The 15,283-nt window shown below is 35.9% G+C and overlaps 1 protein-coding gene across 1 annotated transcript in view; it reads right to left on the reverse strand.

Annotated features, from left to right (window-relative positions):
* Nucleotides 1-756: 756 nt before the first annotated feature.
* mfhas1 (multifunctional ROCO family signaling regulator 1) overlaps nt 757-15,283 on the reverse strand; it is a 31,452-nt gene continuing 16,925 nt past the window's right edge. Inside the window, exons 2-3 of the mRNA XM_016510215.1 lie at nt 1,413-1,789; nt 757-1,329 (exon numbers count right to left, since the gene is read on the reverse strand). Coding sequence (XP_016365701.1) covers nt 1,659-1,789 — 131 coding nt within the window. The 3' untranslated portion in view covers nt 757-1,329; nt 1,413-1,658. The remainder of the gene's footprint in view (nt 1,330-1,412; nt 1,790-15,283) is intronic.

Below are 15,283 nucleotides of genomic sequence, written 5' to 3' on the forward strand. Positions count from 1 at the left end.
TTCTTTATAACTTCGAAAACAGTTTGTGGATTTTACATTGAGCACAGTAGCCATGCACAATGCACAGTAAATAACATGGGATACTGGTGACAGCTTGTTAGCTTACAAAAATAAGATATGTACAAAAGTTTTTCAACTGTTCACAAAACATTACACGTATTGCAGATTCTCTCCTCTCCAAAAAGAAACACTGAAACAATGCACAATAGTTTCTAAGTATGAATCAGTTCTTATAAAAAAAAGTCTTGCTTCTTTTGTCCTAAATGTGCACTTTTTATGTACAATATGATTCAGACACTGCTTTTAAAGAGCATGTATTAAATATCTATCAAATAACTTTACAGTTAAGTAGATATGCTTACACAATTTACCTCAAGAGTGAAAACATCCTTGGTTGAATTGTTGAACTTGTACCATTTCCGTACATCCGTGACTGTACATCAATATTCCTGCTCATATGTATCCAAAACTGCATCTTATAGGACAGTGTGAACATGTGCAAGAAACAATGTGGCAATCTTCCAGATGGCTGATATTTGTATTTGCGTGCTTAAAATAATATCCCTCATGCTATGGAGTATGATTATCTGTCTAAGCACCAGTGTATGTGGGTATAAAATTATGCATAGACTGAAAGAAAGAAAAAAATAGGACGATAAAATGATAGAACGATAGATAGACAGACAGACAGACAGACAGACAGATAGATAGATAGATAGATAGATAGATAGATAGATAGATAGATAGAAACATTTTTTATATCTTTGGCTGCAAAAAAATAATTTGAAATGTCTGCATATCTCTATCCAATACTAACACATTGTGTCTGTGAGCAGAAAACCAATAAATAGATGTCAAAGATTTATGCCCAACAATTCTGTCCTTTTATGTTTGATAAGACTAAACCTCTCAAGAGGTCTGGGCTAGTGCATTTATCCATGTATGTCATTTAATAATAATTTTTGTATTTTAGAGGCATGCATTTAAAATATAACATCATTTAAAGCATCAGTCTAACATCTAACCTCGCTAATCAAAGTCTTTCTTATGTCTGAGAGGAAACAGTGTCCTTTAGCTTCCATTCTCTGTCAGCTTAACCACTCGGCACCCAGCAGCACAAGATTTCAGTCCAAGAGATGCAACAAATGGGAACTTCCAAGAACTTGAAGAGAAACGTCTGATCTCACGTTGAACTGAAAGGCTTAAATCGTTGTGGAAGGCTCAGGGTGACTGAAAAAGCTTTAGGTGTACATAGACAAAAACAGGATGCCAGTGCAACAGTTTCTAATACTTTCAGTTCATCGTGTGTTGGCAGTCGGAGCTGAACACCTGAAAAAGAGGAGAACAAAACAGAAGCTGGAGATCTCACATAACAGATCCATCAAATTTCATGTAGCTTCAAAATATTATACCTGCAAGTATGTCCTGATATGACGGCCTCCAATGGCAAGCTTCCATTATGAACCTTCTTTGCACTTGTCGGGTATCCAGTGGTCCATCAACCCCCTCAGATATGGGATGAAGGACAGAGGCAACAAGAAAGCAGGGCGCACACAAACACACACATATATTTGTGTGTGTGTACATGTGTGATATAAGATATAGGGAAAAGAGGTGCAGCGGTTTGTGGAGGCCATTCAGTGCAGGTGAAGTCAATGTCATTTATGACTGGGGCTGATCACAGTCGGGGTTGGAGGGTAAACTAGTGCCACGTTGACCCGCTCCGAGCCATTCTTGGGGCAGATGATCTCAGTAAGTCCCTCAGGTCGGGGCTGGCTTAACAGCTCACCTATAATGCCAACAAAAAGATAAAATAGTTTTTAAGTCACACTGATTTACACAATGTAACATTTCACAGAAGATTTTACAGGGCTCCAGAATTTAAAATAATTGGCTCACCAAAATGATTTTTTAATTTAAAAATTACAGAATCACTTGATAAATAACACCGCCCTGCATTATATTTGCTGAATGAAATCCAACACTCGTTTCTTACTAATTTTGGGGTGCCTGTTTTTTTTTCTTTTTTTCTAGCATGTCACACTTTCTCTCAAATTATGATATGCATTTCGTGGAATTTTGCTTTCGACAACCAGGTGACGAAGTCCTGTATTATTCCATAATCACCAGAAAAACTACCACAAAGACATGATTCATATCTTCCTCTGAGCCAGATTACAACTATTTGTTAAATTTTCAGTCAGATTGCACATGTATGATTGATTCTGAAGACATTATTTTGTGCCTAATCTTGATTTCAAGGTTAGAATTACGGCCAGGGACAGAATAAAAAACAAACATGACCCTGATGTTTTACTACATCCAAGGAGTGACAGAAAATTACAGATTTTGTAGGAAAAGCGTATTTATTAATACTTATTAAAGTTCTTTGACATTCAATGGAGTGTTTGAACATTTTTCCACTCCTTTGCATATTGTAAGTTAAATTATACAATTTGTATCCATCTTTTCGTCATTTCATGAATCTTTTTGACTGACTCATTAAAAATAAGATATGATAAGAGTCATTTTTTCCACAAATTTGGAAGCCACCCACCAGCCCACATTATTTCACCTTTTTTTTTAAATTATGGCATTCCTAGTGAAAACCTACATTACTATTACCATTACAAATCTCCACCAATAAGAGCTCTTTTTTGATTATGTCATTCACAATGCTCCATGGGATTGTAGTTCTTTCTCTCATTCAAACCGCTTGTCTTGTCCGATTTTCGCATATGGACTCACACAAAGCTATCCTTTTGCCAATGGTGACTAGATTCTGAATTACTGACACAAATCTTTATTGTTTATTACTATTTCCATCCTTATATAAAGTATTATTCCATTTATATCCAAATTGTCTCAAATGTTCTATAGGAGCGCCTTCAAAATCTACCACAAGGTGGCGATGTTTAACAAGCTTTTACCTGATGTGTAAGAAGTCTTGCTGTCCCCAACAAATCACCTTACACAATGGCTTACAATAAGGGCTAAAGCTATTAAAGTTTATTCTATTTATCATTTAAAACTCACTGATCCTCTGAAGAACCAGTACCAGTTCCCGAAATACTGTAGAAGAGCATCTGTATGCCTTTATGAAGTAGATTATTATGACAGCTCGTCTTCAGGACGCAAAACCTGACGGTGATAAAATCTCTTAACGTCTATGGTACAAAAACAAGCACGTTAAATCCAGCCTAAGCAGCCTGAATTGATAGGAGAGCCGTCCATGTCTATAAATAGAGACCTGTAATGAAGGATTCCAGTGTGCTACTCAGCAAGTCAGTAAGCAAATGAGCACGTTCTGAGTACTTAAGGGGGATCAGACAAACAGCAGGAAGACAAAGAATTGCATCATGTGTCAATCCGAGAGATTATAGACTGCAGTCATCTGCACATCTGCTTCCATGTGATTTTGAATTCACTTTGAAACAAAAAGCCAAAATCTTCTTGATTTCATCAGATCTCATTTTCATTTAAAACAAGAAACCAAGATGAAAGAAAAAAAAAACCTTGAACTATTCTGAACATATTGTTATGTCACAGCAAAATAGTAATCTCTAATATTAAAAATATTTTCTATACAGTGTATATAGGATATTACTTGTGACCAAATGTTTTAAAGGGAATTGAATATATTTGCCCCAAAAAGTATTCAGACACTAAAAGTAGGCATGAAACATAAATTGTAATAATCTTTTCTGCAGTATATATGACTGCAGCGGCTTCTCGGGGGGAAAAAAAAATGTATGACAGGACTTGATTTTGCCCATTGAGAAATTATAGGATCTTTGAATCTTTGTTGTTTGCGTTAATGTTTTTGATTAAAGACTATGAGGGCACATGAATTAAAAAACAATGATGTGCATTGATAAACACTGCAATTTTGATTACATGACAACTTAATGGATGAACTATCCCTTTAAATAAATGTATTATTTTAAGACATGATGAATCAAATCTTACACATTTTTGTTTATTATTTTTTAGTGGAAGTATGAAGATGAACTATCCCTTTAAATAAATGTATTATTTTAAGACATGATGAATCTAATCTTACACATTTTTGTTTATTATTTTTTAGTGGAAGTATGAAGTCTGTTTCCCCTCTAATTCACCTCAAAATCTTTCTAAATGCTGCTTAATACGATATTTTACATTTTAACGACAAGCCTAAATTTTTTATTATTTTTTTTAAATTTAGAAGTCCAAATACTTTTTGAAGAAACTGTAGATTCCTTTATTTGTTACCTTAGCTTGCATGAAGTATCACCCCCACAGACTATAAATAAACTATAAATAATCTGATCTGTATTAATGATGTAATAATGCATCAGCCACTAATATTGCCCAGACCCATCATAATAACATCAGGTTTGATCTGGTTTTAACAACAGACAACCACAGGCTGGCCTGCTTAAACACATTTTTTTTCTTGAAGGCATCTCAGCGAAAAGTTTCCCAACCAGAAGGGAATTAAATTAATGCTATGAAGCTCAACGATGAAACTTTCTGAGAAATGATGTGCAATTAGAAAAATATGAACATTTCCTGTGAAAACTTGTCATTGTGTATTTTAATGCTTGTAACTATTTACATAATGGCATCACATTATATGCCCTCGGCACAGTGGCCCGACTCGTACAGCACTGATGCCATTAGCTCTACTGATTTCCAGCTCTCCATCATTCTAAATAAAGGAGGAATTCCACTAGACTGAACTTAGTCACTCAGCTGAAAGGTGAAGGCCAAAGCAAGGCCAATAAGCTAGTAACCAGAGTTATGTGAGATTAGCAAACAGTTAACACACAGTGATTATGAAAGGTCTTGTTTCTGATTCGCCATGTATTTTCTGTAGACAGAGATTAGGAAATTAGTCAGCAGTTCCTTTATGGGAATCATACAGAATAAAGGTTCTTGCTGATTCATTCTTTGTTATTTGCTCCTCCTCTAGTCTGGCTTATAGTTCTGCTAATGTGTGTTGTTGGAACGCAGTCATTTCTGGCATCAAAACTTAAGAATCTTCCATCTTTCTTGACTTTTGGCCTCAATAACATTTCTAGGTGCCTTTCTGCACTCGGGCCTGTTTGTTCCTCTGCCAGACTCTCCATTTGTGCATCACAATAGTTTTTTTTTGTTTTGTTCTTGCTCTCTGAGGTGCATTATCAGGTCCTTAAAAGGTAAACTGCACTCCCAGCAAAAGCTTCAAGTCAATACCACTGTACAACAAGACCTAGTAAGCAAGAATTGCTAGCAGGCTTATGGATAAAACACAAGAGCCATGAACCATGATGAGCTATAAAGGCCTGTGCAGTGAACAATGACTTCTGCAGACCTTTTTTTTTTTTCATTGTGAGTATATGAGACACTATATACTTCTTCATTCTTCCTTAAAGTCTACAGTTTTCTGTTATTTCTTTCATGACAACTCTGAGAGTTTAGCATGGTAAGACAATGTTTATGTGTTTGGTCTTGGCAGAATAGATCTGCTAGTACTGAGACTTGCTACTGCCAATACATCCACAGACATACTGCTGTGAGCATGTAGGAAATACTCCTGCTGCACATATAACATGCATGAAATTACCCCCATATAACATATATGAAATTACCCTATAGCAAATCTATACAGGTGGAGCTGGGGAAGGAGAAGGGTTTCTGAAATGCGCTGCAACTGCGACAGCAAGCACTTCCCGAGTATTTGAATGTTGAGCAGCTCAATGAATGCTGACGTGAAAAGAAACCAATCAGCTGCGACATGTGAATAATAAAATGATTATATCAAATTGAGAAAGAAGTTACAACCTATTGGCCTGCGCCATCTAGAGTTTCATGACAGAACTTTGTATTTATTGCCAAGGTGATAAAACCCAAAGTATAGTAGCGTTATAAAGGGACATTAAATGTTTAAAAAATGAAAACATAAAAAAAAAACTTTGCTAGATTTACGACATTACTAGGGATGCACCGAAATGAAAATTCTTGGCCGAAGCCAAACAAAAAATTAAACACTGGGCCGAAGGCCGAATACCGAACACGGTTTTTCGAGTTTTTTTCCCCATGTATTTTGCCAATTTTTTTTCACCATTGCATTAATCATTTCGGCTGCCGAACATTCAGTGCATCCCTAGACATTATGTATGTTAACTGCTTTATCAGTCTTGTGCTGCTACAGAGAATGATAGGAAATATAGTTTCCCTTCGTACACTCTCAGAAATAATGGTACAAAAGCTGTCACTTGGGCAGAACCTTTTCAAAAGGTATACTTTTGTGCCTATTAGGTTCTAATATGTACACTTTAAGTACTTATATGTACCTTTAAGGGTTTGTACCCTTTAGGTACAAACATGTACCTCTTGAAAAGGTACCGCCCCAGTGACAGCTTTTGTACCTTTATTTCTAACTCTGTCTCCTTACAAATCAGCTAAATCATTTCCATTTTTGATGTAACACCCAATTTTCACAATCTAATCAATCTATTAAATAAACACCAGCCACTTTGCTCATACAACAGCCTGTTTGACTACAAAATACATTCAATTGTGGAAGTAAAACGTATCTTATCTCTATTGTGCATGTTAACAACACACGATATGTGTAAAACATTTTAAAACATCTCTAAATAATCAGAAGTTCCTCTTCTTGATAGAAAGAGTTAATAAGTAATGAAAACAGGTCAGGTAGATCAGTGGTGAGACTGCTGGCCACATAATTGCACTGTAGGGGTTCCCTCCACCCCCATGACCCATTAGACTTCCCTCAGCCAAAAACGGGAAACTTTTTATGCGTTTTGCCAGTTCGTTTACACGACAACAGCGTTTTGGGGACTGATGCCCTGTCCACACGAACGCGGTTATTTTTAAAACAGCAGCTTTTTCTACGCAGTTAGGCCATTCGTCCACACGCAGACGCAGCACCAGTTCACTGAAACCGATCAGGGTGAAGATTTTCAAAAGCTTCAGTGTTATCATGTAGACAGCGAAACCGGAGTTTTTGTTATCTCCGCCTACTGGAAACTTTTTCAGGCTTCTGATTGGCCAACATGGCTTTACAGTTGAGATTATATCGCCATCTGTTGGTTTGGCATGCTCTTGACAGTGCTTCATAGCATGCGTTTGCATTTTCATGTGGACGGAGACTTTTTTAAAAACGGAAGAAGGAAAAACTCAGTTTATAAAAGTACCCGTGTACGTGTGGACATGGCTTGAAAATGCATATTTTTGAAAACAGGTTTCAAAGTGGAAGTTTTTGAAAACGGCACCGTTGTCGTTTCCGTGTAAACACCCAAAACGGAAATCTTTGAAAAACGGTGACGTAATGGGCATGCGTAGCACGTGTTAGGTATGTAGACATGCGCAGTACGTGTCGATTTTAAAGGCAAGCGCGAAGAGTACATGGTACTGTTGTTGCTGCTCAAGAGTTTGCTAATGCTTCTTCAGCAAAGTGTGGATTTACTTCACCAATATTACAACCAACAGCGGAGACGCATTATATACAACATATAATCATCACTTCCCTACAGGTACTGTTTACTAACAAGGTGGCAGTGCCAACTACTGGCCTGGCATACGTAATACAGCATTTTTGGCCGTTTTCGCGGATATGTGTAAACGCGAATTGTTTTGAAAACGTTGTCGTGTATACGTGAAACTTTTTAAAAACGCAAGGGAAAAACTTTTCTGTTTTTGACTACATCGTTGTCATGTAAACGTAGCCTTAAACTCCAAACATCCGGGGTGGCAATGTTGCCGTCATGTCAAGGTCAGGTCAGCTGACTCGCTTCAGTCCACAATTATTACTTATTAATGAGACCCAGGGTGCAGAATGACAGTGAATGGACTAATTATACTTTCACTGCTTGAGAAAGAAGTGTAACAACAACTAATGAAATATATAGCAATTTGTTTAAATTTGTATGTATATTGGGAAGTAACCCTTTCCTTGAAAGGCATCTCTTTGTCCCTACCGAAATGTCCTCTACTGTAAGCTATTAATACAAACACTCACCTCTGCTCTTACATTAACAATAACAGGTGAAACACTGCCACCCAACACCATGAGAAAGGCCAAAGCTTTTCAATAATGAAATGGAGGCCTAATCCTGTTACACACAATTCACACACTCTTTACTGGGAGGTAAACCTGTCCTATGCCTAGAGGCAGGGAGGACAAAAAGTTGAACCTAGAGAGAATTAGTTACCTACACAATAAATCTAGAAACACACTTCCACAAGGGCACACTGCAGTTTAAACATCCTGTACTCGCTGGGACAGGAAGCAGCAAAGAGAATGAAACAATGAGACCCATCTCCATAACAAAGCCCACTGTTGCTACACGGGCCACGGCATGTCTGGCTTCGACTTCACTCCTACAGTTTATTGCTCATACTCAAAATCTTGCATTCCAATGGCACATTCTTCATCTTTTGTGTTCTGTGCTCCAAATGTTCTATTAACAGTCGACCATACTCTATCACTAACTCTCAATAACTAAAACAATATGAAGTACAGTCAAAGGGAAATATGCAAATATCTGAGTCAGACATACCAGTATCTGATTTCATGATTGACTTTAAAACCTCTTTTGCACATTTAAAAAAAAAGGTTTGTTTAATGATTTGATGATGACAATTTTGGTTGATACCGATAAACTGATAATTATTTTCATGTTATGGCAAATAACCAATAAACAGCCAATATTCAATAATATTTCGTCTAAATAAATGACAAATAAAACACTAAAGTTAAAATAAATCTACAAGTGAGTGTGTGCATCACAACATCAATGAACAGTATAAAAAATTTGCTAGATTACATTTATAAATTGTATTCAATTATTAGTGGTTTTAAATATTTACTTTAAATGACGAATGGTGGCAAGGGTAATCTGTCTAAATGTAAAAATAGGCCAAAATGGGGGAAATGAGAATTTTATATAAAGGTATTATTATAAAATATTCTATCTATCTATCTATCTATCTATATATCTGTGTGTTGTGATAATATTAATAGCAATAGAATGGTGCCAATATATCATGCATTCCTACTAAATAGAAAGGATGTAATAAAGGATGTAAGTTAAAATAAAGGATGTACGTTATTTTTATTAAGACTGAAGCATGCAATGAGCTGTATGTCTGTTACATCTTGAATTAGACACAGAATCCAACCACAAAACACACAGACAAAAGACAAGCACTTGTCTAGCCCTACTGTCGCAAAGCTGTTTTATCTTTAACGCATTCATGCTGTGACTCGCTCTGCAGCCCTTTGTGAAGTCTGAAATCTGGGTCAAAGACATCCTGGAATGCTTCATCTTTTTCTCGAGTGTCCAGAGGATGTGGATTCATAAAGGTACTGCCAAAACAAACTGCCTCCGGAATTAACAGAGTGTAGCTGACATAGCGCTTGTCAAGCAGAAGTTCAGCTTGATTTATTGAATCTTTCACAACAAAACAAAAAAACAAAACCGCGCCGTGAATATTTGTGAATTTTTGAACCTATGTTTGATGCCCAAAAATGCTCACCGGGTTTCAAGACAAGGGAAAACTGACAATTTTCTGCAACCGTCTTTCTGCACCACATATGGTGGTATGCATCACTCATTTCCCACCGTTTGACCTCTAGCTCAGTGTGGTGGATGGTAAACAGTGATCAGGCAAGACTGTAGAGTGAACAGCAGGATGCAGCCACTCAAGGCCGGTGACTCGGACGGAGGATTATCACTCTGAGTGATAAAGCACAAAGCGTGTCAGTGAGTGAATTAGGGTCATCCCCGTACACACACGCATACACACGTATACACACAACTTATGCTGACACAAAGATAGACTTGAAATACTCTTTTCCCCCTAAGAATGTGGTCATAACGGAATTGCAAATTCATCAGAGCACAAAAGGAAATTTCATCAAAACTTTATCTGAAACTCCATTTCTGCTGATGTGTTCAAGGTCAATTTCCAAATAAAACAAAAAAACATAATAGATTATGTATAAACTGAAACAGAAATATTTATATAAAAAAAAAAGAACATATATATATATATATATATATATATATATATATACAGTGCCGTGAATTAAAAAAAACAGGAAGGGGGCAAAAACTTTTTCACACCACTGTATATATAAATAAAGAGAAAAATACTAACTAACCAATATTATTAAAGCTTACTTTTTATGGCCAAATTCTGATGGATAGAATATATAAAATATTCTGAGGGGAATTCACTCAAATTTAATTGTGTCTGCTGATTGTGAGTACATATATACAGTGGGTACGGAAAGTATTCAGACCCCCTTAAATTTTTCACTCTTTGCATATATACACACATGGTTATAATGCTCTTTTCCATCATTTGATCATCATTTGATGAATAACTGCTGCCATTATCATAGAAAATGTATCCATCACAGGTAGAGCTGGGGAAGGAGCATCCCAGCTCCACCTAAATATATAAAATATTCTGGATTCTGAACATTCATCAAACACTGTTTATCTCCTATTTTTCATAAGCATGAATAAAATTGGTAAATTATTTTTTTTAAATTTCGCACTCAAAATTCAGTAATTTTTATTTTGCACATGGAAGAAAAACAATTGTTTTGTCTCTCAGGCCTTATTCAGTTAATATAAATATTAGTAATTATAAAAGTAAAAAATGTTTTTGCCTAATTTAAAAAAAAAATGTCCAAAAAAAACTGACAATGACTGGTCAGTAAAAATGAATCCTCCTTTCCCCTCTACATCAAACCTAACAAACAATAAAACTGTACTACAGTAATATAACAATAAACAGTTATGTAAACAAACGCGTCACACGTGCATGCATTCATCGGCATGTAGAGCCAGAGCTTAACAGCCGTCTGGATTCAGATGTCTCAGTCAGTGCCGAGTGTCCTGATGAGATCTCCATGCAGCTGTCTGCTCTGCTGAAAAAGCCAAACGGCTGAGGTTAAAAGAGAATCCCATTTAAACATATGCTCAGTGCTTTAAGAAATCTGTCACCGAATAGCCCTGTAATCAAAGGTCTGTTCACGGCCATTAAGAATTAAATAAATATCTCTAAGAAGAACGACAGTGATGTATTAAAGTCAACAGTTGAATCAAACATAGCAAAATGAACACAATCATTAACTAAAGGGTGGACCACTATAAGTTAGAGATTTCTATCATACACTCGACAAAAAACACAAGTTAAAGGGACAGTTCAACCAAAATCATTCAACCAAAAATTGTCATTTCAAGTACAAAAAGTTCACAAAAGAAGCAGCGATATCTGATTTGTGAACAAATCATTATTTTGACCTGGATCTTTGAACGATTCAATTCACTGACTTTGTCCCTCTGTGTTCCATGGAAAAAAGAAATTCATACAGGAAACAAAATGCACTAGAACTAGTACCCAAGAACTGCCAACTTCTCTGGGTCATTTTCATGGGTCTTAAAACACATAGGACTCCATAGTGAGACAGAAGCATAACAACAGTCATTGGACGTGTATGGAAGGACTGACATGGGAGACGAATCATGACTGGAAATGGAAAATGACTCAAAATCAGCACCATCAAACTTCATTCACTGTAGACAATGAGGGGAAATCAGAGGAAGGAATCATGACAAATCCACATCACTGTCTCTCAGTAACTCTACCAAAATCTGATTATAACCACAGAAATGGCCATTCTCAGACTTGAGTAAGGACTAAGGAATTTGTAAACATTTCTTGAGTACAATTCATATATCCTCTTCATCAAACACAAATTTTATTCTGATGTCTTTTTCATCCCATTCCAGATGTTTCTAAACATTTCATTGCACTCTTTATTCTTCCTTTGTTATTTGTGAACCCCACACAGAGACGTCCATGAAGGTAACATAATGTCAAACAATATTGTAAGCAAAGATCAGGGCTTCACTTATGCAGATCTGGAACAAGCTAGACACAAATGATGAAACAGAACTACAGGTGCATCTCAATAAATTAGAATGTCGTGGAAAAGTTCATTTATTTCAGTAATTCAACTCAAATTGTGAAACTCGTGTATTAAATAAATTCAATGCACACAGACTGAAGTAGTTTAAGTCTTTGGTTCTTTTAATTGTGATGATTTTGGCTCACATTTAACAAAAACCCACCAATTCACTATCTCAACAAATTAGAATATGGTGACATGCCAATCAGCTAATCAACTCAAAACACCTGCAAAGGTTTCCTGAGCCTTCAAAATGGTCTCTCAGTTTGGTTCACTAGGCTACACAATCATGGGGAAGACTGCTGATCTGACAGTTGTCCAGAAGACAATCATTGACACCCTTCATAAGGAGGGTAAGCCACAAACATTCATTGCCAAAGAAGCTGGCTGTTCACAGAGTGCTGTATCCAAGCATGTTAACAGAAAGTTGAGTGGAAGGAAAAAGTGTGGAAGAAAAAGATGCACAACCAACCGAGAGAACCGCAGCCTTATGAGGATTGTCAAGCAAAATCGATTCAAGAATTTGAGTGAACTTCACAAGGAATGGACTGAGCCAACACACGTGACATGTCAAGCAATTTGGCTACAGTTGTCGTATTCCTCTTGTTAAGCCACTCCTGAACCACAGACAACATCAGAGGCTCCCACTCTAATTTACAACATTATCTAGATTGCAAGTGCTCAGTGTTGGGCTGCTTGCAGTCTTGACATCTTGTAGTCTCACCACCCACTTAAATAAGACGTGACCATCTGAGTGATATGTAAAACTAGGGCCCTCTGAAATTAGTTTTATTTTTTTCCCAAATTCCATTTTATTTTTCTCCAAATTCTGTTTTTTTTCCATTTTAATTCTTCTGGATTTTTCAGTTTTAATTTGTCTATACTCTGTTTTAATGGTTAAAACAGAGTATAGACTATACTATACTCTTTACAGTATAGTATAGACTATACTATACACATATATATATATATATATATATATATATGAGTATAGACTATACTATACTCTGTTAAAACAGAGTATATTATAGAGTATAGATTAAATTGTATACATCAAAAAGCATGTCTAATAATTGAAATCATGAAAATTACAATATTAAACAGCAATTTTGGTAAAAGTTTAACAAAAAATTTTTTAAAATTTGAACACCCTATGAAATGTTTTTTTTTCTCTCTCAAATTCAGTTTGATTTTTACTAAGTTGTTTCCCATTAATTTTCTGGATTCCATTTTAATTGTTTCATTAAATATTAATAATCAAAAGCATCTCTAATTAATTTATTTTATTTAAAAAAAATAGTATCAGCAGTTACAAGAAAGGTTACCTGCAGTTATTGCTGCACCAAATACTGAAAGCAAAGATTCACATACTTTTGCCACTCACAAATATTTAACACTGGATAATTTTTTCTTAATAAATAAATGACAAAATGTTTTTGTCTCCATTGTTTGATTGAGTTCTCTTTGTCTACTTTCAGGACTCATGATGTTTTGTGTTATATTTATGCAGAAATATAGAAAATTCTAAAGGGTTCTACTGACTATGGCTGAGAAGTGCTTTGTATTCAAGACAGCTGAAGAACATTATCATCAATTGCGTACAAGTTGAGAAAAACTAAACTAAGCTAGCATCGCTATCTATCTGTATCTTGTTAATAAAAGGCTGCTGTAAGCTTGATCCGCCATCTGACTGGCTCGAGACAGATGCTCACATCTGGTCCGTAATGAGATCACTGCCGGCCCCACACGCATTATGGCCATCCACCAAGCCGCCATCAGTATGTGCTAGCTTAGGCTGACACATTATGCCAATCATGCTCAGTTGAATTTGTACCGATTTTAGAGATGCAGGAAGCCCCAAAGAGAGAACCAGAGCTTTTGAAATTCAGCAGCAGCAGTGAGGAGCAGGACGCTTTGTGAACGAACCAAACACTGTAAAAAAAAATCTGTGACATTTACGGTAAAATACCGGCAGCTGTGGTTGCCAGAACTTCACCGTTAAAAATATGTAAGCAACATTTTAGGTTTTACAGACTTAAATTCACAATAAAAAAAACGTATTTCATTAACTGATGTAATGTTAATAAACCAGCATATTGAAGTACTAATATCTGTTTTGAACCATTGTAATACTGATAACCACCAAAAACAGGTGGTGATGAGAAAGTCACATGATGAATCAAAGCTCATCACAAACAGCTCTTCCACAAGCTGAGAAGGGATATACTAATATATATATATATATATATATATATAGAAGGTGCACAATGTCATTCACACAAACACTAAACACCAACATGGCAACACACATGATACTGAAATAATGCAATAAACATTAATTTAACAACATTAGATGTAAGATAAAACCTTAATGTACACAACTTATAAGAAAAAACTAAGAAGAAACACAGTTATTTCAACGAAAAAACATAAAATATGAAGTGTCGTGCAGGAATTCTGGGAGTGTCAATTTACGGATTTTCACTGTAAATGATACAATGCCTTTTTCTTTTTCACTTCCAAAAACCGTAATTTGAACAGTATTTTACTGTAAAATTACATTAAATGTAATTACAGTTATTCATCGTATATAGTATGGAAACTTACTGATAACCAATTAACAGGTTTTTACTGTAGCATTTTTACTTTAGTTAAAAGTCTTTTTAAAGTAATAGTCTTTTACTGTTAAAATCATAATCATTTTTTACAGCGAAATATTCTGAATGATCAAATCACTGCCAAAAACATACACTTTTATTTTTAAAGGTTTACTTTTTGAATTTATACTATAAATATACCATTATACCAGAGCAGGGCTCCAGACTGCGACCAAACTGGCGCGACCACCGCATTGTTCAACTCATAAGCGCTGCCATTTCTGTTGCATTTGAGAAACATCAAACGGCAAACGAAACTGAAAGCATAACGAAACCGCGCTACTCGTTTGAACTGTGCAGCGCTTCGAGTGTAGAGCATGGTTTATACTTGCCGCGTCAGCACGAGCACGAAGCTGCGCGCAGCAAAAATTACACGAATATTGAGGAAACGATGGATGGTTTTCATGCTAAAGTAAAGTAAAAGACAGCTTCTTAAACCGGAGAAGGTGAACATGTTGGTATTCTTGTGGGAAAAACAAATGCAGCACTGTCACCGACAACAAGTTTAGTTTTACTTTTCTTTTTGTTTTCATTTTGAAAAGCCTGTTATCTTTGCTGTTTACCTCACGTTACGCTATGGAGGCTCTTTTATTTTAATTTTTTATTTGATTCCTCAGTGTTTGCTAAACGTTCTGTAATTTATTAG

The sequence above is a fragment of the Sinocyclocheilus rhinocerous genome, unplaced genomic scaffold (genome assembly GCF_001515625.1).
Source record: "Sinocyclocheilus rhinocerous isolate Xijiao unplaced genomic scaffold, SAMN03320098_v1.1 scaffold1405, whole genome shotgun sequence".
NCBI classification, from domain to species: domain Eukaryota; kingdom Metazoa; phylum Chordata; class Actinopteri; order Cypriniformes; family Cyprinidae; genus Sinocyclocheilus; species Sinocyclocheilus rhinocerous.